Source organism: Phialemonium atrogriseum (assembly GCF_030411735.1).
Source record: "Phialemonium atrogriseum strain 8032-3 unplaced genomic scaffold QBC33scaffold_32, whole genome shotgun sequence".
Taxonomy (NCBI): Eukaryota; Fungi; Ascomycota; class Sordariomycetes; order Cephalothecales; family Cephalothecaceae; genus Phialemonium; species Phialemonium atrogriseum.
The window spans coordinates 57,077-81,331 of NW_026848169.1; the positions used below are offsets into that span (position 1 = coordinate 57,077).

The following is a 24,255-nucleotide window of genomic DNA, read 5'->3' on the forward strand; positions in this document are numbered from 1 at the left end:
TCCGGCGCCTCGAGGCACTCCCTGTTGGCAGCGACGGCGTTGACGTGGTGAAGCCGGGCTTTCTCCCCCTCATCCTCGTCGTCTGCGATTCGTGGGGATTGTGGTTCGCTTTTGACTACGACCGCGACGGGTTCCGGATCGCCGGCCTGATGCTTAGATGCGGCGTATTGCCTGCTTGCCGTGCTTCGGCCGTTGGTAGATTGGATAGCGTTCAACCATATAGTCACCATAGTCCTTCCAGACCTAACAATGATGCTCTCGCCCTATATTCCCCTAAGGCACAGTCTTCGGTCCATTACATAGCAGCCCTCTACAGCTTGGAGATGCTCGTAGTATATGTCATATCTGACTACTGTTGCTAGTTTTATCGTTGCCAAAGTCTTGGATTCTGCTGCGGCCAGGGGCAAAAACAGGACCGGGCTCGCTGCCCCGCTTCCTTCGCATTCGATTTGAACAGGGATATTTGCCGGAACCCTCAGCTATGTGTTGGGCAATTGATACATATGGCGTCAACCTACAGAGTGCATTCTGTCCTTTGTGAGCGGTGCCGGGGTGGTGCGATAGTGCATCTGAATTGAGATGGTGGTTTTTGGATCATTTTGCGGCGCGCTAAGCTACATTTAGACTCGGCTAAAATGCACTATGTCAAAATAGGTAGGTAGACACCGGCATTTTGCTCGCAAGCAGAGGCACGTGACAGATTAGATGAATTTAAATCCAACGACAGATGCTTAATGTCGATGCGACCGCGCCGAAGCTCTTAAAAAGAGGTCACCATTTTTTGTCTATCGGCCTGAAGAGTTGCTGGGGTGGGGATTTCCACCATAATACCACAAACCACCCAGAGATGAATCCATTCAGGGCACTATTTCGGTCACAAGCAGAGTGGTTTTCCGTCGGCCTTGCCTCGTCATTCCCCGACCTCGGATTGGACGACAACAACCTATCACAACCTCGGGTCTGTGACTCAGGCCTCAAACCAGGATGCAAAGTCTTCCACGTTCCTCGGACAGATATCTCTCAAAGGACTGAGGTGCCGATTGCAGCAGACGCTCTCGAGTCCTCCGATATCGGCGGAGACTTGAAGGACCAGGTTCTCGTGTTCCAGTATCGAGGCAAGTTTCATGCGATTGATCATGTGAGTCAGATGAGCCCGTTTAAAAAGACCGTGCTTCGATAGAACTGACCACGGTGCTCTCAGCAATGTCCTCATTCGTCATTTCCCCTTTCGCAAGGCACTCCTTTTGACATCGAAGACTTCGGCATCGTTCTCAGCGCTGGGCTGACGTGTCCGAAGCATGGCTGGTCCTTCGACCTGTTTTCTGGAATGTCAGATCGTGGGAAATACAAACTCGGGGTGTGGGAGGTCCAGCTGCGCGAGATTGGAGGCACAGAGCCTCCTATATCGACTGACGAGGCCTGCAATACGTCGGAAACCACAGAGACAGAGGTGTGGGTGAGGAGAAAGCAAAGAATCGGCTAGGTCAATTCAGAAAATTACCCATCTCTTCATCCGACTCCGCCAGCGTGATCACCATCGTCCGCACCGAAACCCGATCTTCCGCCGCGGTTTATCGACAATTATTGCGGACCGCCGTCCCGCTCCGCTTCCGCAATTTGGTCCCTGTCCCCCGGCTTTCTCTCCTCCTTCCCGTCCTTGTCCTTGGCTATGGCGGTGCATTTTACAGGGCTAGTCTGGTCTTTGGCTAGGCCGGCTTGATGTAGATCTTGGCGCACCTAGACACAACGCCGTTTAGCTTCTGGGTGACCTTGTCGGCATCAGAGGCTGCAAGCGCTTGATAGTGTGGGAAGACACGTTGTGCGACTGAGAGAGGATCAAGGTTGGGAGCACGCTCCCTAGGAGCTCGGGGGGTCTTGCGGCGTCTCGCAGGCGTATCTGCTTGAGGTTATTCTGGGATGTCGTCGCAGCTTTAACAGTAAACCAGATCGAGCTAGGCTTGCGAACAGTCAAGAGACATCTTACGCATTGTACTCAAAACAACTTCAAACCGTCATTCAACTCCTTGATAATGCGTCTTGTGCCTGTGATGAGACATGCGTCAGCGAGAACAACGCAATCGCAGGTGCCCTTGATCTGATCCTTGATCTGATCTTCTAGCCATTGCTGACGAAAGGGCGGTTGATGATTCGGAAAAGGGTTCTAATTGAGATCCAGGCATAAGTGGCAAACTGCAAGAGTTCTAAATTGGCAGGTAGGAATCTTGACGGAGCCAGCGACGGAGCCAGCGACGGAGGCAACGAGGACGACTTCTCCGACGAAGAGGAGGCTGGCACTGGGAAGCAGACTACCAAGGAAGTTGCCCAGAAACGAGCCGCCAGAGAAGTCAAGGACCAGGTTCTCCTCGACGACGTCAACGCCTTCATCGACAACTTCTTCACCCGCGAACGAGGCGGCGCCAAAAAGTTCGACCAGGTGGCAGAAATCGTGACAGCTGCTGTTGCTGCCGTAGCTATTGCCGCTGTCTATTGCTAAGTGTATCTCTATTGCCGTTGCTGTGCATCGCTACTGCCGCCACTCTCCATTGCTACTGCCGCCGCTCTCCATCGCTATTGCCTAGGTAGGTACTGCGTCATCATCTCTACAGTACCCTTAGTCATCACATATAACATATTTACTTGTGCTAAGGCAGCGTGAATCTTGATAGCATTGACTACTATGTAGTCTTATAATTATGCTACCACCAGCCCAGTCCATCTACTGCGTAAGCCGCAGCCGCCGCCACGCCTTTGCCAAGCCATGCCACGCCCACCACCATCTCTACTCCGCCTTTGGGAGCTAAATCCCCCCTGGGAGGATAGTCCCGCCAGGGAGACTGGTGCCTCCAGGGAGGGTGATGCCAGCTAGGAGGCTAGTCCCTGCTGGGAGGGTCGTGCCCCCAGGAAGCACAGACCCAGCCAGAAGAATGGTACCGCCCAGGATGCTAGTTCCAGGGGTAAGGACGGAGAGCCAGGGAAGGACAGACCCAGCTGGGAAGATGGTCCCGGCAAGAAGCTCAGTACCACTCTCAGGCACCCAACCTACTAGCTTTGTGATGCCAGTAGGCAACACAACTGCACACGGGAGAGGGGTCCCGGCACCCAAGGCAAACGCCGAGCCAAGCGAGACAGGACGGGGGAGCCGCACTAGGCCACCAAGCAAAAGTCATGGGCCTTCGCTGTCGTCCTTGTCCATCCTAGTCTTGACTGGGACAGTGACACCGTTAGGGCCCAAAGCGATGGGGTCGCTCCCATCGGGGACCCTAACGGTACCACCGTCAGGAAAGACCAGTCTGCCTAGAAGTATCATCTCCTTGGCCAGCTTCGCGTCAATGTGAAGCAGCACAGGAAGCGCAGCAGGCGGGGGAGAGGGGACAGCCACCATTGTCCCGGGGTGGAGGGAGATTGTTGGCACATCGCCAACCACAAGACGGATGGTCTGGCAAGGGGGGCTATTAAAATGCCGCCACCTAGCAGCACATGCTCCCCATATGGGAGGCTAATAGTGCCTGCCCGGGCAGGGGTGATAAGCTCGGTACCGCCATCAGGGTCAATAAGGATGGTGCTGTTTTGCGGGAGGACAATAGTGCTCCCATTGGGTGTTGGGGGGGGGGGGGGTGAAGGTCGTAGTTCCGTCGGCCGTATAGATCTTGCTGCTCCCCTCGATGGGGAGCAGGATGATGACGCCGCCGCCTCCGCCGCCACGCCAGCCGCCACCGCTGCCTCATCCTCGTTTTGCCGGAGGGCCCCTGGAGAAGTCGTTGGATCTTTGTGGAGAAATTGTTGGATCTTTGTGTCTGTGTAAGAGCACACCTATTTTTAGCGTTGAACACATCCGCCGCCACACCTGCCGACAGCAATGGCAATAGCAATGGACAGAAATGGTAGTAGCGAACGACAGCGACAGCAATAGTGATGGATAGAAACGGCAGTAGCGACAGACATTGATGGCAGTAGCGATAGACAGCGACAGCAGTTGCAATAGACAGCGACGGCAATAGCAAGCAACAGTAATAGCAATAGCGATAGACAGCGACAGCAGTTGCAATAAACAGTAACAGCAATAGCGATAGACATTAATAGCAGTAGCGATAGACATTGATGGCAGTCGCGAACGACAGCAACGGCAATAGCGATAGACAGAAGCAGCAGTAGTGATGGCAGCAGCAGCAAGATACTGCCACCTGCTAAAACTCCTGCCGGCCTACCACGAGCTGTGATGCACAGCCCCCAGGCGTGATTATTTGATAACAGCAATCGGTATCTGTACAGGCTTAGGCAACAACCTCTAATTAATAGCTCAAGTCAGTCATTGATATCAGGGTCTGCGTCACCCTTATGACAAGAGCCTGCGTCGGTGACACTCCTTCTGCAGGTTTCCAAGCGCCGCCCACGCCTTCTTCTGACGTTTGTGCGTCATGGTCCTCTCCTCAACCTCGGCCTTATCCCTCGGCCGCTTCAGAGACCCGGGGGCGGTGGCTCGGGTCGGGGGTTCGAGATTGAGGACTGCTGCGGCCAGGTGGACCATGCTGCCCAAGCTTGTGACGTACCTCTATAAAGGAACAGCTGCGATCAAGCCTCCAAGCCCAGGCAACCTGTCATTCAAGCAGGAAAACCAAGACAAGTCATTCACCAGCAGGGTCAGAGATGACAATATTGAGAATCCAATCAAGCAAATGGCGCCAGCATCTACCATCACTTCCGCATATTAGAAATACGTTAACCCTTCCTTCTGGATTCACGTCTGCGCTCACCTCCAGGCTCAGTTCTTAGCATTTCATTACCCCGGGCTTCTCTGCACCCACGTCTTCCCTTTTCGTAAATCCTTTATATCCGTGGTGGACATCGGAATGAGCCACTGTGGCACTAGTTTGTAATAGGATGACTCACCATCTTCCGGTAGGCTTCGACGCGTAAATGATAGCGGACTGGGACCTTGATGGTGATCCTCTGAGCTGCTCGGGGAGGCTTAAGTGCTGGGGACTCGGGACTCAGCAAATAACCCCGAACAAAGGAGCTAATCTAGCGTGGAGAGGTCAACCAACGAATTCCCCTCCAACTAAATTTGCACGGCGAACGGAAAGGAGAGCTGATCAGTTGGTGAGGGAAAGAGGCAAAGTCTGCATATTTTCCGGCACAACGGCGAACCTTCTTTCCAATTCCCCCATCTTGACCACCAATAGGCCCATCCCAAATGCCTTAGCTTTGTATTGGGGTTACAAACCTTAATTTTCTTCGTATGCAAATGATGTCTCGGGGCATTTCGCTTCCTTAAGTTTGTCAAGTGGTGGGTGAGTTTCGCTGACATGCATACCCGGGCTACTTACTGTCCAACAACTGACTTGTTTCCTGTGCCGAGAAGAAAATCAGTCTCCCCTTTTTCTCTTTGTCCCTCCTTCATCCCTGCCTGAAATCACGATCAACTTCGGCGCCCTGCGTGGTGGGGGTTCTGTACTTGGAATATATCTGGTTTTAATTAAGCTTCCATGCGCGCTCCCTCCTTAAAGTTAACATTCTCGAAGTCAACTCTTTGACCTGTGGTGAAACGAATTCAAAATGGTGGGGAACCGCAGGCAAACTTCATCTTACTTCAATCCCCCGCACGAACACTTTTCCCCCTCCCTTTCGCCTCCAACTTCGAATATTCACATCCGTCAAGATGTCTTCAACAAAACACCGACGCGTCGGCAGCTCTTCAAACGGTCTCAGGCGGCTTAGGTCTCCTTCATTTGAAGACCATCTTCCAGCCGACCTCCACCTGCTCAAACTCGATAAACCTGTTGACGATGGCAGTTTATCGGATCGTTCGACTCCCGAAGCTTCCTACAGCGTTAATGGACCAGCGACCAACCAATCCCAGCAACCAGTGGTCAACCAGCTCGACGAGACCAGCCACGAGGTGCCCAAATTGCGATCTATACACAGCTCGTTCTCGACACCATCCTGGGCCACCGATAACCAGGCGGTATTTCGAGCACGATGTCACGAATCGGTTAGTAAGATTGGGGCTGGATCCTGTGGTGTCATATTCACCGAGGATGCAGGAGATCTGGTCCTCAAGCTTGCCAAGTCGGACCACAAGGGCTTGTGGAATGACTACATGATGCACTCGTTGATTGGCAAATGTTTCGACGCTTACGGCTTCGACGATGTCAAGATACCGGCTTGTTACTTTTTTGTGCCCAAGGACGAATGCGAGTACTTCGACAAACACCCAGCCCTTGTCAAGGCGGCCGACTCATCCTGTACGCTTCCGACCAGTGCCCTTGTCACCGAGAGAATCCCGCCCCTTCCCCTGGCCACCCGGACCCTCCTGATCGATAAGTACTGCGTACCGTGGAACAAGGACGCCTCGGCGGATTCGGCCAACAGGGGCTGCCTGGTGGGGGTGTATCTCGGCTGCTCCCAAGGCAAAGGCGAGGGGAAGTCTTTCTCGCTGAAGAACTTCAACCTCCACGCAAACCAGCTGGCCGAGGTCGGCCTCGACATTCAGGCAATGGCCTGTAAGATTGCTGGCACCATGGCGCTGATGCACTGGGCTGCCAAGACTGACGCTTGGGGCGTTGAATTCGTGCTGGGGAGCTCGACAACAGCAGTGCCGCAGACCTTCGGCGTCGACGAACTCAAGAAGCTCAAGCCAGGGTCGTACACTGGCCCACCATCGCGCAAGGAGGAGGACTTCTTTCTCCGGTCCACAGAGCTCTGGGTACTGGATTTTAACCAGGTACAGCCTATCACACTGGATAAGGCCGGTGTGACCCAGGCCGTCGACGCTGCTATCGCCAACGACCCGTATCTCCCAAGGCCGTTCCAGGAATCGCTGGTTGAGAGACACGCCTGGACTGCCTTTGTTCTCAGCTACCTCAGCGCTTCCGAGGACATCATCAGGCAGGAGGGATACGGCGGGGAAGCTCTTGCTCTACCACAGATGTTTATCAACGGTCTCACTGAGACGGAGAAGAAAAGGCAGGCGCCTGAGGCGGCTGGCGATCGGGAAGATCTCGACGTCTAATTAGAGCTGGACGCTTCATGGTAACTTTGGTGTTGGATACATCTCGTCCATCGTCCAGAGACTCGTACTATGTATTTCTATTTGCTCTCAATATCTCGCGACTGCAAAGGTTCTCAATTTTCCACGTGAGGCCTTCAATCTCAGGTTCGTGCCGCGCGATCCAATTCTCTGTCGGGTTACAAGACGGGTAATTGTCTGATGATATGAAGACAAGGTATCTTGGCAGTACGGCAGTTGCGTTCGGTCTCGATACAAATTACCCCAGTTTCACCGTTTAATATATTTCTGGAAAGACGTTTGTCCATTAATACCGTCCTACTTTGCGAATCTGTCGCTTAATGATTATGGGTAATAAGATCTACAGCTACCAAATTGAATGATTGAGGCTGATTATCCTGGCCAGGTATCGTCGGCAAATAAGCAGCCTTAGTTCTCACTCTATAGATAGATAGTGGTTGCATTTCAAATCGGTCGAGACAGCATCGCGCTGCACCCTACACTTACTTTGACATCTCTGTCTACCATCCCGAGAGCACTGGAGCCTGATCACGTAAAGTTCCTCCTACGGCGACGGAAAAGCCCTAATATCGAAATGAAGTGGTTTCCTCTCCTCCTCCAAGCTGGGCTCTCCCAAGCCGCCCTTCGATTCGGATGCTCGACTGTATCAATCCAGCGATTAGATCCGCTTGTCGAGCCTGCTCGCATCCCTTCAGCCCACGTTCATCAGATTGTCGGCGGAAATGCCTTTAATGCGACTATGGAAGGGGATATTGGCGAGCAGGGAAGTTGCACGACATGCGCCTACACTGAGGATTTCTCCAACTACTGGACGGCGGTGATGTACTTCAGGCATGAGAACGGTTCTTACAAGCGGGTGCCGCAATATCCGAATGCTCAGCTGGGTACTGAGGGCCAAGACGCGCCCGACATCAACGGTGGCATGACGATCTACTACACTCAGAAGGACTTCAGTGGCAACGGTGACAAGTATATCACCGCTTTCAAACCCGTAAGTCCCGCATGCCCGGTCGCACACCAAGCATCCTACGCCTTAACCCTCTTCTTCTCCGGCTGGTTAAGAGGAAGACCAATTGGCTTTTAAACTAAATCGCTCTTAGGGGTTCCGCATGACAGTCGGCAGTCCCGCAACGAACACCCTCGCGGAAGCAAAAGCAAACCCAGGCCTCCGATACACGTGCCTGCAGACAATCCTGACCCGGGGCAGCGAGACTCCCGATTTCCCCAGCAAACCGTGCCCCGCCGGCATCATGGCCATTCACCACTTCCCCTCGTGCTGGGACGGCAAGAATGTCGACAGCCCCGATCACCAATCTCACATGTACAGCACGACCAAAGGAGCGTTCGCCGAGGCCGGTCCTTGTCCCGATTCCCACCCGGTCCGGGTACCGCAGATTGCGTATGAAACAATGTGGCAAACGCAGCTGTTCGAAGATATGTGGCCGAAAGACGGATCTCAGCCTTTTGTTTGGTCCTATATGGATAGTCAGGGGTATGGGACTCACGCGGATTACGTGTTTGGGTGGAAGGGAGATTCTCTACAGCGTGCCATGAATGATTCCTGCATGTTTCACGCGTGTGGGAGTCCGGGGGCGCCGGGAATACTGAAAACCCAGTCTGTTGCTGATATGAACAAGTGTTCGGTGAAGAGCACTGTTGCCGAGGACACGGAGGGTTGGCTTTCGGAGCTTCCGGGCCAGACGGCGGGGCAGATGCCGGGGATGACGGGAATGAGGTTTACGGCTTGATATTGACTTGTTGAGGAGTTCAACGAAGTCGTATGCCTTTGCCTTCGGATATGGCTTGTCTATAGTGTTGTGTGGTTGGGACACGAAAATTGAACGTGTATTTGTTTTGAGGCAGGATTGTGATGATATCTGTTGCCAATGCGACCTATTACTTGTCCCCAGGGAGTAGGGGTGACCAAGTTAGTGAGGGCAACCTTTGTGTAAAACAACAACGGAAGCACGGTCCCAACAATGGACGTGTGGCGGCGGGAGGGAATGGGTTACCCTCCTCCGCACCCTAACCAACCTATATCAAGGCAACCTCGTGTCAACATTTACCAACTCTGCCAGTTTCTGTGCCCGACACACACGTGAGACAACAGCTCCGTCTCCCGTAATTCAACATAATTAACACCAACACTGCTCTGTCGCAGAGCCAGTGTACATAAGATGTTACTTGATCTCTCTGCCCAAGTCTGCCCATTAATTATTTACTACTAGAATGGCTTATCGAGTCAGTTCACGACCCACCGTCGTCTTATCGCTACCCCGGTTGTTTCCGAATTGCCCGAAAAGGATATTCCCAGCGGTGGGGCTTGGTCAACAGCACCATTTTCGGTAACGTCACAACCTTAGCTGCCCCCACCAGTCACTCGTCCCAGAATTTGTACCGAGTGGGAATTCGTGGCGTGCCGAGTAATAGACCATCTCATTTTTGCCCGTTTGTCAATCATTCTCTACACGTAAATTGCACGAGAATGGATTTCTACTCATTATTGCCCACCAAGATGACGATAAGATCTAGAATGAGAGAGAATCAGAGGGGCCCAAGTGGAGTGACTCGATAACCAGTTGTTATCCCCAATAACTCCATGACTACCAATGAACTATGAACTATGAACTAGACCCCTACTCTTTTTCCAAGATATGTTGCTTTACGCATCGATTGCCCTCACCTACGCCAAGTCACCCACACCACCTCTCGCCGCTTTACTCAAGCGCTACTTAGGTTGTGACCAGGAAAGCCATCAAAACTGGTCTAGACAAATAGGCAGTGCTTTGCAACGCCCTAGAGTTCTGAAAATGAAAAATGTCAGCTTTTCGCAAGGGAACAGTTTTAGGCCACCTAGGTCGCAGATATACCGCCCCCAGGGGCAAGGAGGGGCAACGGCGCGCTGCCCCCAGGGGCAAAGGAAGGCATGGGCATACAAGTACCTCTCCCACTGTATATCCTACGCCTAAACCGAAGCCCAAAGTACGCTTTTGCCTTTACAATTATGCTGAAATCGAGAGGACAGCAGGGTATATTTGTAAGTACTTGACTATGTTATGCTCAACAAGGATATCATCCTGTCACACATGCCAAGATACCAACGTGCCAAGATACCACACATGCCAAGATATCACACATGCCAAGATAGCGGAGACGGATCGAGAACCCCCGCATGGTGCAAGGAAGAAAAAAGATGATGACAAGTTTGATAACTTGTATATTGATGCCCAGAAAATTACAGTACACGACCCCGTCTTGGCGTCGGCAGCCATGGCAACAGAGAAAAGGTCGTGCCAGATTAGGGTGGGAATGCCATGCCAGACTTCTGCCAAACCTGTCGACCCATGGAGACTTCGGGGTTATAGTGTGCAGATACTCCGATTAACCTTATATATATCAAGTCATTAAACGCTGGGAAATGGGAATAGCCTGCAATTGGGCAAGGGGTTGCTCGAGTCCTCCCGTTTCTTATATATCTACCTACCTACCTTGGGGGAACAGGCAGCCGATGTAAGCCACTCAACCCTCGGTCGTCTAGGAACACAATACACTGGGAAGCAAAGCCCGCCCCGAAAATGATGCATCTCGGACTTTCTGTCACCTACGCTCTGGCGTTGGTGACCGGTGCTTTGGCCGTCCCATCGCAACAGCTGGACACTCGCCAGCAGCCGTTCAAGTCGACACCCATCACCGACCATGCCGAGCCATGGGCGATCGCCTTCCTGCCCGACGACCGTATCCTCGTCACCGAGAGACGAGGCAACCTACGTCTCGTCGACCCGGCCACCAAGGCCAAAGGTACTATCACCGGTGTTCCTACTGTCGCCTACGGCGGTCAGGGCGGTCTCCACGACGTGGCCCTGCACCCCGAATACGCCGAGAACAGTATGATATATATCAGCTACGCCGAGAGTGGCACTGGCGGGGCAGGCGGGGCAGTCGCGCGGGGCAAGCTGACGCTGGACGCCAACGGCGGCGGCGCGCTATCCGGCCTCGAGGTCATCTGGCGCCACTCGCAGAGGGCCTCGGGCGGACTCCAGTTCGCCCTGCGCCTGCTCTTCGGGCCCGACGGCGCGCTATGGATCTCGTCCGGCGAGATCAACCAGATGACCCCGGCCCAGGACATGACCGGCAACCTCGGCAAGATAATCAGGCTGTACGACAATGGCACCGCCTTCGCAGACAACCCGTTCGCCAGCCAAGGCGCCATCCAGTCGCAGATCTGGTCGCTGGGCCACCGTAACCCGCTAGGCATCGACTGGGACGCCCAGGGGCGTCTCTGGGAGGTCGAAATGGGGCCCATGGGCGGCGACGAGCTCAACCTGATCGAGAAGGGCGCCAACTACGGCTGGCCGCTCGTGTGCGAGGGCAAACATTACGACGGCCGGACGATTCCTAACCATAGCACACGCCCCGATTTCGCAGCGCCCAAGGCCTTCTGGGTCCCCGTCATCTCCCCGGCCGGCTTGATCATCTACAAGGGCGACCTGTTTTCCAGCTGGAAGGGCAATGCCATCATCACCGGTCTCAGCTCGCAATCAATTGTGCGCGTGACCATCACTGGTGACACGGCGAAGGAGACTCAGCGTATCTCAATGGGCAAGCGCATGCGCGGTATCCGAGAGGACAAGGACGGCGCCATTTGGGTGATCGAGGATGGTGCTAACGGCCGGCTCTTGAAGCTTACACCGAACTAAACTTGCGTTGGCGACAGACTTGGGAGGTTTGGGACCGAATGTACGTAAGGTAGAGTTAGGATAACAGATTACCTCTGGACTTTGAGGGAGAGCTGGTATATTCAGTGAGGAAAGTTTGAATCTTTCGAAAGCTTCTATGTCATACCGGTACCCTCCCTACTTGTTGGAGACTGCTATGTTCAAGACGTGGATGTGAAGGAGGTCCGACACGATCGGCGCTATATCGACGGTCTACGCAGTAATTAAAATATCAATCAAGTAGTTTTAGTTAGCGCACATGGCCCCTTGTTCAGATACTTTCCTCCTTTTCTGAGGCTTCTCAGGTCCCATTTACGTACTCGAACCTGTATCGTCTCTACTCTTCTGGCCAAGCTCCGAAGACCATCTGTCCAAGAACGCATTGCGCCCCATAGTATAACATTTTCAGAGGCCAGGGCTGGCTTGTGAGGGTTGGCCAGGATTACCACAGCTCAGGTTAAAGCAGCAGCAACTCATGACTACGCTCCAGCCACAGGAACTACTCAAGGCAATCCGTGCGTAATGCAAGTAGCTGTTGCACAGGGTGACAATGACGAAGTGTGATAAAAGATACAAGACTCAAAACTAGTCCACAAGCTTGTATATACGACTACCCTATAATGCATCATGCTTTGTTGCCGCAGAGACAAGAATCCTCGTTATCCGTCGCCCTATGCCACCCATATACAGAGGATAAAACCATCCAGAATCCCAAGCCCAAACACTCCCAGCTTAGCCTCTCCGCCTGCACTCTCTTCCCCCCCCTTTTCCTTGACCGACCGGCGCTACTTGTTGCTTGTCTCATGCGTCATAATTGATCAAGAAGCTGTAGGCGTCCTCGTAGTGCATCGCCCAGTAGGTATCCCAGATAGCCTTGGTAATGGGGCCGACCTTGCCGCCGTTGACAGGCTGGTCGTCAAGGTGGGTGATGGGCATGATGCCGCCGGCAGTTGTGCACATGAAGATCTCGTCGGCCTGGTAGGCCATCTTGACAGGCACCAGCTGCACATGGACAGGGATATTGTTGGAGCGGGCGGCGTCAATGACGCTTTTGCGGGTCACGCCGTGCAGCACGCCGCGGTCGGGGGTATACAGCGCGCCATCCTTGACCAGCACCACGTTGAAGCCAGAGCCCTCGGTCAGGTTGGTGTCTCCATCGGTCAGGAAGGGGTAGGTGGCGCCGCGGTCGCTGGCTTCGAAAAGACCGCGCACCAGGTCGCCCCACTGCAGGTTCTTCACCGTCGGGTCGATAGAGCCTGGCGGGATGCGCCTAACTGTCCGCGCGATGATGGCCCGCCCGCCGACAGGCTGGACCTCGGGCTCCATAACCCACACGTATGGCTGGACAAACATGTACAGGCTGTTGTTGCAGAGCTCCTCGGGCCTAGAACCCCGGACGCCCTTGAGCCCACGCGTGACAATGATCTCGACAAAGGCGTCGCGGATCCCACTTTTGGCCACCATGTCAACCAGGATGTCCTTAACCTCCTCGCGTGGCAGCGGGAGCTTTAGTCGTAGCTTGGCGCAGCTGGCCTCCAGCCGCGTAATGTGGTCGTCCAGACGGAAAAAGCGCCCGTCCCAGACAGATGGCACGTCGTAGGTCAGATCGCTATGCATAAAGCCCTGGTCCAGCAGAGGGATACGCGCCTCGCCAAGCGGCACTAGCTGGCCCTCTACCCAGGCAATGCCCTTGGCAAACGGGCTGGTGCTGGCCTCCAAGACTGCCTGCCGCTGGCTGTACTTGGCAAAGACGGTTTCCATGGTAGCCATCTTGGGGAGTCTTTGGCGCGCGTGTGTGAGTGGTGCCGAAGGTGGGTTGGGGAGGGTGGAGTAAGAATGAAGTGAGAGGTGGTTTTTGACCTAGGGACAGCAGATATGGGGACAGGCTTGGATGGTGTGGTATGTATGTCGATGTGTCGTGTCTGTCCGTTCTGTGGGATTAGGTGCTATGTGGACGATCTGTTTATGTATGTAGATACCATGTCTGCCCCCCAGAGCATCCTTATTTCTCACGAAGATAGAGCCACAGTGGCATGCGTACCCGCTGTGGCATTCTTGCCTGATGTGGTAATTTCCTAAAACGGCAATTGGAGAACCACACTACCATCTGCTGTTTTTCGCGACTACCAGAGCGTGTGCCGGTTGTGCCCCACAAGGTAGCCTACTCCGCACACTACGTTAACACGTGTATACCTTAAGGCGTTGTCATAACCCGCTGGCATTAGCGTGCGGCTCTGAATAGCTTGAAAAAGTAGGTGGTTCTTATGGTATAGGCAAAAATAGTGACAGCGCTGGGAACGCTCTCAGACCAAGTCTGGTGAATCACGGGCTGGTTTGGATTGCTGACAGCCATTGCCTCGCTGATAAACTCAGGGCACATGGCACTACTCTGAACAGTTCGGAGCTTGGTCTCGACTCTCCTAGAAAGTATTTCCATATTGCTTATGCTGTATGTATGTTTGTATATATATAAACATACCTGCCATGTTCTCAAAAGGTAGAAATGTACGCAAGTTCCCATCCCATATCCGAAACCTCATTGACTTGACCATAACGCCATGCCCTTTCAACCAAAGTCCTCCAATCGCCCACTGCATGCTCATATTCGAGGGTGAGTGTCACCATCACTCAGCAGGACTCTTAGGCCTATCATGACGACGAGCCCTTGGTTCTGCTTGGTCGCCCCCTTTTCGAGAGAAAATGCTCCCACCGGGGCCTAGACATCGCACCACCACGACCCAGTGGCTGTCGACGGCTGGGGTGTGGACTCAGCTGTGCCATTTCCAGAGCATCTTCTCTTCTCTTCCCACATCGAGTAACCCCTCTTAGCCCCTTTCTGGACACGCATTAACCAAAGAGATACTGCCTCTCGCCCGAGCCGCTGGTGGTCCGCCTCGTCTTGTGGTCGATAACCGAACCCCACCAGCTCATGGGGTCCTGGCTATTAGACCACACCTCCTCAAGCAGCATTGTGGCCGTAAGGAACATATCGTAGCGCGTCTTCTCGTTCCACCACGTACAGTAGGCGCGGGCCTCGTCACGCAGGGTATCGTCAACGGTCTCGCAGGCAGCTAGGAACACAGGAAGTAGCAGTTGCTTCTGCAGCATGGTGGTCCGGCGGCAGGCCACGACGTGGTTTAGCGTCTTGCGCCCCAGGAAGCCCAGCATGGACGAGACAGGCCTATCACGCTGCCACTTGAACACCCGCTCGATGTAGATCAGCAGACAGTAGCGCCACGCCTCGGCGCAGTGGTGCAGATCTTCCTTGTAGTGGGCCAGACTAGCCGGGTCGTCATCGCCGCCCAGCAGCTCGGCGAGGATCTGCTGCGAGTATCCGTAATCCGGGTCTGACCACTCCCTGATCCCCCTCTCGACAGCCAGCACGGGCTCGATATCGAACTTGACGCACGTCATGGTGGCTGCAAGCTCGAACTCCCGGGCAAAGGCGCCCAGCCGGATCATGTACTTGAAGAGTTGGCCCGGGCAGCCTGAGACGCTGTAGAAGCTGGCAGCATCGGTGCCGGTTGGGCTGAAGAGGCTGATGGTGGTGGACTCGGATAATACACAGCCCCGCCGGCTTGTTAATGCCAGAGTTACATCCCACCTATGCATATGCACAATTCGGGCGTCATTAGCATGGTCCCGTAGGGGAGAGGGGGGGGGGGGGGTGGGGGGTGGGTGGCGCCAAGGGGAAAAAGAAGAAAAAAGGGGAGAGGGGGCCGGGCTCCGGGCTGACTCACCACACAAGCATCTCGATCTGGGCCTGCATCCGTGGGGTCTTTTGGAGGTCAAGGGGCCCCGTCGCCTGGATCATCTTAAGCGCACGCTTGAGATACCAGACCCAAGGTCCATGAGCCGAGGTCGCGCACTGCGCACGAACCCACTGCTGTTAGCCTTTCTCTAGTCATGAGCAGTTTGCGACAAGGATGCAAAAGCTCACGTCTAGTGTCATCAGAATTAACACCGCATCGAGGAAACTAGCCTCAAAGGTGGAGGGGCTCTGGGAGCCAGTCTCTTGTGATGTATCCTCCACGTCCCGGAGCATCTGGAGAGCCTTCTTCTTGTGGGTTCGGGCCTCGTCGAGACAGGTCCCTGTATCGCGGTGTATGTGCTTGTACGACAGAGCCAGGATGCAGTGGAGGAGAAGCTGAGACCCTCGCCCGGTCTCTGCGTTGAACCGGAATGGGTTGGCCTCGAAGTCGTGGGTGAGAGGCATGACGCAGAATTCTCGGTCATCTGTTTGTTTGGAAAGACAGACCGGACGTGTTAATGGGATTTCTTTTTTGGCACCGCTGGACATGGGGAATAGAGAAACAAGAGGATAGATATACATAGAGTAGAAGAACATAAACAAAGAGAAAAGAAAGGGTGAAACACAGCTGCCACTTACATCGATTCAATAACTGAGATATAGTATCACTGATGTTACCCGGTGCGTTAGGCAAGCTCAGCAACGGCTTCTGTTGTTGTTGTTGCTGCTGCTGTTGCTGCTGGTGCTGGTGCTCCTGTGGCTGCTGCGTCACATCAACATCGCCAGTCCCAGCCATGACCGACTCAGCCTTGGGGCTCCCCCTCGCCGGGCCGCTGTCCTCAGACACGGCGGCAGCGGGGGCGGCCATGTCGTGGCACAAGCCCTCCTCGGTGGGTGGCGAGTTCCACAGGTCGGCGATGGGGATGTCCGGACCGAAGTAGAAGGGCAGCTGGAAGTCGCAGTGCGCGCCGCCGTTGAACGATGTGTTGGCGTACGGCAGACCCGGCTCGAAGAACGGGTTCATCGACCCCGCGTGCAGCCAGTCGAGCAGGTTACCGCCGCCGCCGGCTGCGTCGTCGGCTAGGGGTGATAGCGGAGCCGCTGGGCTGCTGACTGTGGCCTGGTCGTCGGCGATGGTGGGACCATTGCCCAGGGCCTGTGAAGAGCTTGTCTGGGGGACTTCCACGGCAGCGATGGTCGGGTCTGGGTCGCAGGTTGCAGTAACATCGAAGTCGTACTGCTTCTCCCCAGGGGCTGGGGCCGGCTTCGGACCTGTCCGCCGGCGCCGTTTCCTGCTCGGGCCTCCGACGAACTTGTAAGATTTCGGGGCTGGGGCTTGAGACATCTGGCGACGGGCAATTGATTGGCGTGGTAGACGATGCTGGATATGCGGGATATGCGGGATATGCGGGACACGGAATTGTGGAGGGACGTGGAAGCACCGATTTGGGCGAGAATTAATTACCAGCAATGGCTATGTGCTGGAGTCGGGGGGTGAGGGCGGGGGTGCGGGGGAGGGGACGAGAGGTGAGGAGAGGGCAAACAAATTCTTCCCCAGGCCAAACCAGCCTATGGAGGCTACCTACTTGTTATTGGCGCCTACACTGCTAATCGCCCCGCAGCTAACTAGAAACGATGACGAAACTCCATTTGCCTAGTCCGGGGCTACTGGTATTAGTGTGGCGAGCACACCCTACCAGGAGAAGCTGATTACTCTCTGTTTGTGGAGCAACGAATCCACAAAGTAGATAGCAGGAAGTGACCCTGAACTTGGGTTGTCGAGCCATCCAACTCGGCTGCTCAGCAATACCGAAATTCCCAGTCAACTAATGCTGCGAGTTCCGCATCCTTTAGCTTGTAATTACACATATGTGGGAAAGCCGGCTGTACCTGAAGAACGGTAGCGGTAATGGTAACAAGCTAAGGTCCTACGTATCCCGGCTCCGATTGATATGGATAATCCCCTCAGTAGATAGAGATAATGGGGTATTAGATTATCATTGACTGGTCTAGGAGCAAATATCTAACCCACTGTGCTAGACTTTAAAACCTCGCTGCCTCTACCGGCACTGGCCAAGGCGACCCCAGCACTGGCCAAGGCGACCAAGAGTGGATTGGACTCTGTGCTGAGGCAGCAACACCTTCAACCGCCACAGCATGGCGACTTGTCTGCCTCTGCTATTGTATGTCACTGTCACGGCGTGTTCCCAACTCCCTCAATGCCTCTTTTGTTTCCTTCTCTTTTCTTCTTGTTTCCTTTTTTCTTTTTCTTGCCCCTCCCACCTGCTCTTAGTTGTACAGACCTCCGTTCGCAGACAGCACAGAGCCAGTCGTCCACCTGGCTTGGTCCGAGCAGAGGAAGGCCACCAAGGGCGCGATATCGTCGACCTCGCCAACGCGGGCCGCGGCGGGCGTCGAGTCGATCAGGGGCTGCATGTCCTTAAGGAACTGCTCGTCGCTCTGGAACCACTGGTCTGTTGTGGGGAATGGATTTGTTAGCGCGCTGATTTCCTCTGCACACCGGCTGCAGTGATTTCCCATATTTACCTGTCGCAATGGGGCCTGGGTTGACGCAGTTGACGGTGATGCCGTGCGACTGGCCCAGCTCCTTGGCCCACACGCGCACGAGCGCCTCGTCGGCCGCCTTGGTCGCCGCGTAGACGGTCTGGCCCGCAACGCCTAGACGGGCGCCGGCCGAGGAGATGAAGACGATGCGTCCCCCCTTGGGCAGGTGGGGCTCGGCGGCCTTGGTCAGGAAGATGGGGCCCTTGACGTTGGCGTCGAAGTGCCGCGTGTAGAACTCCTCGGTGGTGTCGACGAGGTTGGCCTCGTTTCCCTGTGCAGCGCTGATCGATTGCCATCCAGGTCAGCACGGCTGCATCGTGGGTTGTTGGGTCAAGGCGAAGAGGGGGGGTTACGCCACGGGACTTACTTGTGGATGAGGATGTCGATCTTGCCGGTCGGGCTGATCTTGAGCGCGGCCTCGACCAGCTTGGGGATCTCCTCCAGTTTGCTGACGTCGGCTCGGCAGACAATCGCCTTGGTGCCGTTGCCCTCAATCTCTTTTGCAACCTTCTCGGCGCGCTCTCGGCTGCTCTCCGAGACATAGTTCACGACCACGTTGGCGCCGCGCTTGCCCAGCAACACGGCAATGCCAGCGCCCAGTCCCCTGTTAGGAGGGAGTCGGGGTCAGCTCAGAATAGTTGGCGGCGGAATGATTACAGGAAATGTCTTACCGAGACGCACCGGTGACAATGGCCACCTTATTGGTGAGTTCGAGTCCAGAGAAGTCCGGCATGATGATGATGGTGGTGATCCAAGAGCTGAAGTTGAATTTGCCAGAAGATGGAAAGATGCGGTACGAATACAGAAGAAGGTGACAAGTGACGCAATAATGCCCTTTGTCGCGATTAGGGTGCCGTCGGGTCGCGGGCACATGTTAAATAAATCATCCTTCATCTAGTAACGACAGCGGGGTTGGACTGACTCAAACTCAGTCTCGGTGCGGGGTTACAGGGTTGAGGAGCCTGATGAGGGGCAGCGGGTTGGAGAATATCTCCTTATCTGGCAAGGTGTGTACTCAGTAGCGCGAACATGGGCGGGGCTCTCTTTATACCAGATTGGGTATAATTGAACTTCTAGCTATCAGAGGACTCCACAGCACCAAACATTCGACCCATCTATCTAGCTGCAATCATCTCTCCGCTGTGGCTCTCACGGATACACGCGCGATCACCGGCGCCATGAAAATCCCGAATCACGGACGTGGATACTTGAAGCAGAGAACTGAGATTTTGGAATCTCACCCGGCTTGCCTGCCTGTTCGACACACCAGGATATCCTTGTGGCTAATTAATTACCCCTGGAATTCAACATGACAGCCCCCAAGACAAGCGATGGATACGCGTGGGATAGACAAGCGGGTGTTCGCCCGGGGCTCGAGAGCGACGCCGTTGTGACGCCTCCGCGGTCTGTCAGGACTGCAACCAAGGTGTATGATGCCATCGTCGTTGGTGCTGGCTATGCCGGCCTCGCGGCGGCGCGCGACCTTGCCAAGCTGAGTGCGTTTGTTCTTGGGCCTCCCTCTCTCCGGCAAGCTGTCTTCATCTGGCTGACCGAAGCTGTCAAGACCACACCGTCTTGCTGCTCGAAGCCCGCGATAGGATCGGCGGTCGGACATACACAGTCAAGAAAGATGGTGAGCGGTGACCCTTTTCCACGACCTTTGACGGCGTAAATCTCCACAGTTGCGTTCGCTTGCTCATTCACCAGGGTTCCTGTATGAGATGGGAGGCACGTGGGTTACACACCACATGGGCTACCTGTTCCGCGAGATGACCCGCTACGGGATGGATCGCGATCTCATAACCACCGGAAGCCCCAACATGGAACGAGGATACTACACTATCAACGTTGCAGGTAAGCAGACACAAGAAAGAAGTGTACTGGAGCTCTCCCTCGTCTGACGCTGTGCACCCCCGGGGTGCTATAAATTACAGGCACTGAGCCACGGAAGCTCTCGCACGAAGAGGCCGGAGCCATGTCGGCCAAGGCATGGGACCTTTTCGTCAACGTAGACGGCCAGCACGGCCGCACCCTCTGCCCGCTGCCGCACGCGCAGCTCGACAACGTCGTCGTCGACCGGGCGACGGTGGAGAAGTGGGACCAGGTGTCGTGCCACGAGCGGTTCCAGCAGATCAAGCACAAGCTCACGGCCGAGGAGCAGGGACTGCTAGTGTCGCTGCTCCTGCACATCTCGGGCGGTCACATGGAGACCTCCAGCCTGTGGGACATGATCCGGTCGCACGCGCTGCTGATGCACAGCTCGGACAACTTCGGCGACGTGTGGCTGCGCTACAAGCTGCGGGACGGCCAGACCGAGCTGGCCCGGCGCATCTTCGCCGACGCCGTCGACTCCGGGCTGGAGTACGCCTTCTCGACGCAGGTCGCCTCCGTCGCCCAGGACCGACAGACCGACCAGCCGTCGACGGTGCGCACCGTGGCCGGCGAGGCGTTCAGGGCGCGCAAGGTTGTCTGCACGGTGCCGCTCAACGTGCTCAAGGACGTGGCCTTCGAGCCGGCGCTGTCGGCCCGCAGGCGGGAGGCCATCACCATCGGCCACATCAACCAGATGAGCAAGATCCATGCCGACGTCAGGAACCCGGAGCTGGAGCGGTGGAACGGCATGCGGTTCCCCGGCCAGCTAATGTACGGCTACGGCGACGGGGTGTTGCCCAACGGGGACGTCCACCTGGTCGCCTTCGGGGCCGACCAGCGCGGGAGTTTCGTGCCGGAGAAGGAGCCCTTGAAGGCGGTGGACGCCCTACAGAAGCTCCATCCTATGGATGTCAAGAGTTTGGTGAGTCGAGACAAGCCAGATCATTTTGTCGCGCGTGATATTGTGCTGACGAACTTGAATTACCCCGCAGACCTTCCACAACTGGTGCACCGATCCTTTCTCGCAGGGTGGTCCTGCGTGGTGGCGGCCTGGTTATATGTCAAAGTATCAAGACGAGCTCCAGAGCCGCCACGGCAACGTCTTCTTCGCCTCCGCGGACTGGGCACACGGATGGAGGGCGTCGATCGATGGGGCGCTGGAACAAGGCGCACTTTCCGCCTTGGCTATTGATACCGAGTTGAAGGCCACCAAGAGGAAGGCTGCTCGGGGGAGGCTGTAAGTTGTGTGGAAAGGGACTCCGGTTTTAGACATTGTAATTATATGTATGTACATACATACCTACCGTAGTCAATCCATCGTCTTGTCTCGAGTCATTCATTATTCTTGCTCGGTGAAGCTAGTCCACACTATCCATACAGCTAGTAACAGTCTAACGCGGCTGACCAGCAACACGTTAGTTATCCGCTCTTGCCCGGCTGAACGCTGTAATTCCCGAAGCAGGCTTGCGTGGCTTGGAATGTTGAGTAGCATGCAGACGCAGTGCAATCTGGCGACGGTTCAGTGGCATCTTTTAAAGCGCAAGGTGGTATTGTCTTCTCATTTCTACCATGGACCATTGCAACTCACGGACGATATTGTAAGATCTAATTACGTTACACTACTGCAGAGAGAAAAAGACCGCAGTAGAATCAATCTTCCTGGCGCCTGCCATCTTCTTTCACATTCAACCCCACCCCTCCACGCTACTCCAACACTTGACTTAATACGGAACATGCTCTGCGCAGATCCTTAGCCACACTCGCAAACCAGCCTCAAGTCTCGACCTCGTACTGGAGGTTCAACATCTCCCGGTCGATCTGCGGACCGCTGAACTGCTTGCGGACAAACCACCACAGCGCGAATAGGAGAACACAAACGAAACCCAGAACAACGGAGACACTGTTTGATGGTCAGCCTTCGGTGCGCTCTGCCAATAGAATGCAAAACTCCATCAAACCGACATCCCAGAAGAGAGACTCACTAGTTCATGGACGAGGCCGCGACGGGCAGCTCGTTGGGGAAGCAGATGAAGACGCCGATCAGGGTGATCCAGGCCAGGGACCAGGCGTTGCAGATGTAGCCGAACCGTCCCAGGTTGAAGGGCCGTGTGGGCAGCCTGCTCTCGCGGCCGTGGAACAGCGTGATGGCCTGCGGCACGACGTACGAGATGTTGACCCCCAGCACGGCCGCCGTGATGATGGAGTTGAACGCCTGGCTGCTGGCAATGTACAGCAGGCCGTACACCACGCACACGCCCACCGAGAGCATGGTCGTGCGCACCGGGAACTGCAGCTTGGTGTGGATGTGGGTCCAGTACTTGGAGAGGGGAAGGCCGTTCTATGGCGGTGGAAAAGGCGGGGAAAGGCTTGTCAGTCTTGTGCTTGGAGCCAGAGGGAGAACAAGGAGGGCCAGGAAATGATATCGTGTAATTAGAGGCATGTATGTGCTTACGTCTCGTGAGAAGGCCCAGGTCAAGCGGCCGCAAGTGATCCACTGGCTCGGCATGCATGCTAGATAGAACGAGCTTGTCAGCCGACTGTAACTCAGCAGCAAAGAGGCCTCGCCGGAACTCACTGAAGAAGAGAATAGTAAGGATGCCTTGCAGGGCCAGGGCGGTTGTCCTGCTCCCGGTAGCCTGGTAGAAGGCCTCCAGACTTGGCAGCGGGGCTGATCTGACGGCATCAATGTCCTTGATGACGAACATCATGGCGATGATGAACGGTAGAGAGGTCAGAAGGCCGATGATCATTGTGAGATTCCTGAGATGGAAGTATTAGGTATTAGTCTTCGACACCCTCCCTCTTCCTCGCCTTTCTTCCGTCGTCTTCTTTAGACGGGGTCAGCTCAACTCACATGACCCGCGGGATCTCCTTTCCGGGATGGTGCATCTCCTCGGCGACGTGGATGACGGCGTCGAGGCTGGCGAAGGCGTACATGGAGTTGCCAATGCTCATGAGCCAGGCAACCCCCTTGGGCCAGCCGCTGTTGCCGTCGAAGCGCAGGAGGGTACTGGCCGGGTTGAACTCGTCGCACATGGCCAGGATTACGACTGTGACGACGATGAAACCCAGGATGGACAGGGCCAGGCACAGCTGCGTCCACTTGCCGAGGTGCCGTTGCGGGATGGTGAAGATTGGGATCACTGCGTTGTCCCGCGGCATTAGTATATTGTAATAACCATAAGATGGGGGGTGATCTGTTGACTTACAGGTGATGCCGATGAGTGCCACGTACAGCAAGTACGAATGCCACTGCTTGGCCTCGTAGTCGGAATTGGCAAAAGTCACCATGCCGAGGATGGACTGGACGTTGTTCGAGATGCCCGAGCAGGTAATCACCCACCACCCGACGATGCTAAGCACTCCCACCGCAAAGGCAGCGAACCGCCGGAATCTCTGCGGAGCTAAGACGCTGGTGAAGTGGTATTGCCCTGTTGCACGCCAGTCCCGTCAGCCTTGAACGTTTTCTAAATCTTTCCTTGATATGTTTCTTCTCTTCTCTTGTCTTCTTTTCTTTCTTTTTCTTTCTTTCGTGCCCATGGAACGAACGCAGGAGGGGGAAACGGACCGCCTGATGATGGAAAAGCCGATGCCTCCTCCGCGAGGCCGAGGGTGATGAGCCACTGCGCTGCACATGCCACGATCAGCCCGAAGACGGTTGTCTGCGGTCCGCCGTAGATCATGCTCTGTCCGAAGCAGCTGGCGTAGGAGAGCCACGAGTTGGTGATGCTGTTGTCGTGCTCAAGTGGTTAGACACCATTCTCACAACAATGATTGCTTTTGTTCACCTTACCTAAACCCGAGCCCCAGTGTTCCCAGGATGTTGAATGTCCGGTTCAAGACGGGAATGTGGCCTTGGGCCATGAGGATGTTGTCCTCGATGTTTTCCACCTTGCCCTTGCCCATCTCCGAGTCACCACAGTCAGTGACCCCCGACCTGGTCCTGGCGATCCTGTCGTCCATCTTGGCTTGCATGTGGGACAGAAAAGAGGGTTCTTGCTGTGCTTGTTGGCTAGGGGTAGTGGCGATGGTTGTAATGGTGATGATAGTGACTGTGGAAATAGGAAGAGACAAGGAGCGCAAAGGGTGTTAAGTATGCCGCCGGAAGACGACCTCGATGCGCCTTTAATGAAGGCTCGCCGGAATACACGTGTACATGGTTGTTGAGATAGCACCAGATACACAGTACAAGCCCTTACAAGGGACGAGGTGCTCGCAGACCCTTGCTAGAAGGGAGTTCGCCCTGCATTCTGACTATCAAACCTGGGGAAGACAAGCTTTTCCCCATCAATTTGCTAGCGTATCTGGCTTATCTTTGGCCCCGC

The 24,255-nt window shown here is 55.1% G+C and overlaps 10 protein-coding genes across 10 annotated transcripts; 5 read left to right on the forward strand and 5 right to left on the reverse strand.

The window, feature by feature from the left end:
• Positions 1-847: 847 nt before the first annotated feature.
• QBC33DRAFT_459678 (Rieske domain-protein) lies at positions 848-1,483 on the forward strand (the record flags this gene model as incomplete). The annotated part of the gene is made up of 2 exons (XM_060424938.1): positions 848-1,138; positions 1,202-1,483. 2 exons carry the CDS (start codon positions 848-850, stop codon positions 1,481-1,483), a joined length of 573 nt encoding a protein of 190 aa, XP_060279521.1.
• A 2,605-nt stretch (positions 1,484-4,088) lies between these two features.
• Positions 4,089-5,259, reverse strand: QBC33DRAFT_598443 (uncharacterized protein; the record flags this gene model as incomplete). Its single annotated transcript, XM_060431975.1, has 3 exons — positions 4,089-4,549; positions 4,888-5,014; positions 5,222-5,259. The coding sequence occupies 3 exons, from the start codon at positions 5,257-5,259 to the stop codon at positions 4,334-4,336; spliced, it is 381 nt and encodes a 126-aa protein (XP_060279522.1). The 3' UTR covers positions 4,089-4,333.
• A 347-nt stretch (positions 5,260-5,606) lies between these two features.
• QBC33DRAFT_549908 (zinc finger protein-domain-containing protein) lies at positions 5,607-7,233 on the forward strand. Its single transcript, XM_060429013.1, has one exon. It carries the CDS (start codon positions 5,657-5,659, stop codon positions 7,007-7,009), a length of 1,353 nt encoding a protein of 450 aa, XP_060279523.1. The 5' UTR covers positions 5,607-5,656; the 3' UTR covers positions 7,010-7,233.
• A 368-nt stretch (positions 7,234-7,601) lies between these two features.
• QBC33DRAFT_459698 (uncharacterized protein) lies at positions 7,602-8,775 on the forward strand (the record flags this gene model as incomplete). The annotated part of the gene is made up of 2 exons (XM_060424939.1): positions 7,602-8,018; positions 8,128-8,775. The coding sequence occupies 2 exons, from the start codon at positions 7,602-7,604 to the stop codon at positions 8,773-8,775; spliced, it is 1,065 nt and encodes a 354-aa protein (XP_060279524.1).
• A 1,827-nt stretch (positions 8,776-10,602) lies between these two features.
• On the forward strand, positions 10,603-11,724 carry QBC33DRAFT_562865 (putative dehydrogenase; the record flags this gene model as incomplete). The annotated part of the gene is made up of 1 exon (XM_060430237.1): positions 10,603-11,724. One exon carries the CDS (start codon positions 10,603-10,605, stop codon positions 11,722-11,724), a length of 1,122 nt encoding a protein of 373 aa, XP_060279525.1.
• Positions 11,725-12,543: 819 nt separating this feature from the next.
• On the reverse strand, positions 12,544-13,544 carry QBC33DRAFT_598450 (putative class IV aminotransferase; the record flags this gene model as incomplete). The annotated part of the gene is made up of 1 exon (XM_060431976.1): positions 12,544-13,544. The coding sequence occupies exon 1, from the start codon at positions 13,510-13,512 to the stop codon at positions 12,544-12,546; it is 969 nt and encodes a 322-aa protein (XP_060279526.1). The 5' UTR covers positions 13,513-13,544.
• Positions 13,545-14,158: 614 nt separating this feature from the next.
• QBC33DRAFT_479799 (fungal-specific transcription factor domain-containing protein) lies at positions 14,159-17,006 on the reverse strand. The gene is made up of 4 exons (XM_060425316.1): positions 16,133-17,006; positions 15,683-15,978; positions 15,483-15,610; positions 14,159-15,346 (listed from the first exon to the last, which is right to left on the reverse strand). Exons 1-4 carry the CDS (start codon positions 16,836-16,838, stop codon positions 14,590-14,592), a joined length of 1,887 nt encoding a protein of 628 aa, XP_060279527.1. The 5' UTR covers positions 16,839-17,006; the 3' UTR covers positions 14,159-14,589.
• A 434-nt stretch (positions 17,007-17,440) lies between these two features.
• QBC33DRAFT_549911 (uncharacterized protein) lies at positions 17,441-18,986 on the reverse strand. The gene is made up of 4 exons (XM_060429014.1): positions 18,730-18,986; positions 18,426-18,662; positions 18,041-18,339; positions 17,441-17,967 (listed from the first exon to the last, which is right to left on the reverse strand). The coding sequence occupies exons 1-4, from the start codon at positions 18,789-18,791 to the stop codon at positions 17,783-17,785; spliced, it is 783 nt and encodes a 260-aa protein (XP_060279528.1). The 5' UTR covers positions 18,792-18,986; the 3' UTR covers positions 17,441-17,782.
• A 183-nt stretch (positions 18,987-19,169) lies between these two features.
• Positions 19,170-21,262, forward strand: QBC33DRAFT_549916 (uncharacterized protein). Its single transcript, XM_060429015.1, has 5 exons — positions 19,170-19,554; positions 19,623-19,691; positions 19,766-19,912; positions 19,993-20,852; positions 20,923-21,262. Exons 1-5 carry the CDS (start codon positions 19,368-19,370, stop codon positions 21,169-21,171), a joined length of 1,512 nt encoding a protein of 503 aa, XP_060279529.1. The 5' UTR covers positions 19,170-19,367; the 3' UTR covers positions 21,172-21,262.
• Positions 21,263-21,482: 220 nt separating this feature from the next.
• Positions 21,483-24,219, reverse strand: QBC33DRAFT_613766 (amino acid/polyamine transporter I). Its single transcript, XM_060432558.1, has 8 exons — positions 23,724-24,219; positions 23,499-23,659; positions 23,140-23,361; positions 22,785-23,073; positions 22,506-22,690; positions 22,383-22,441; positions 21,913-22,268; positions 21,483-21,830 (listed from the first exon to the last, which is right to left on the reverse strand). Exons 1-8 carry the CDS (start codon positions 23,903-23,905, stop codon positions 21,704-21,706), a joined length of 1,581 nt encoding a protein of 526 aa, XP_060279530.1. The 5' UTR covers positions 23,906-24,219; the 3' UTR covers positions 21,483-21,703.
• Positions 24,220-24,255: the final 36 nt, after the last annotated feature.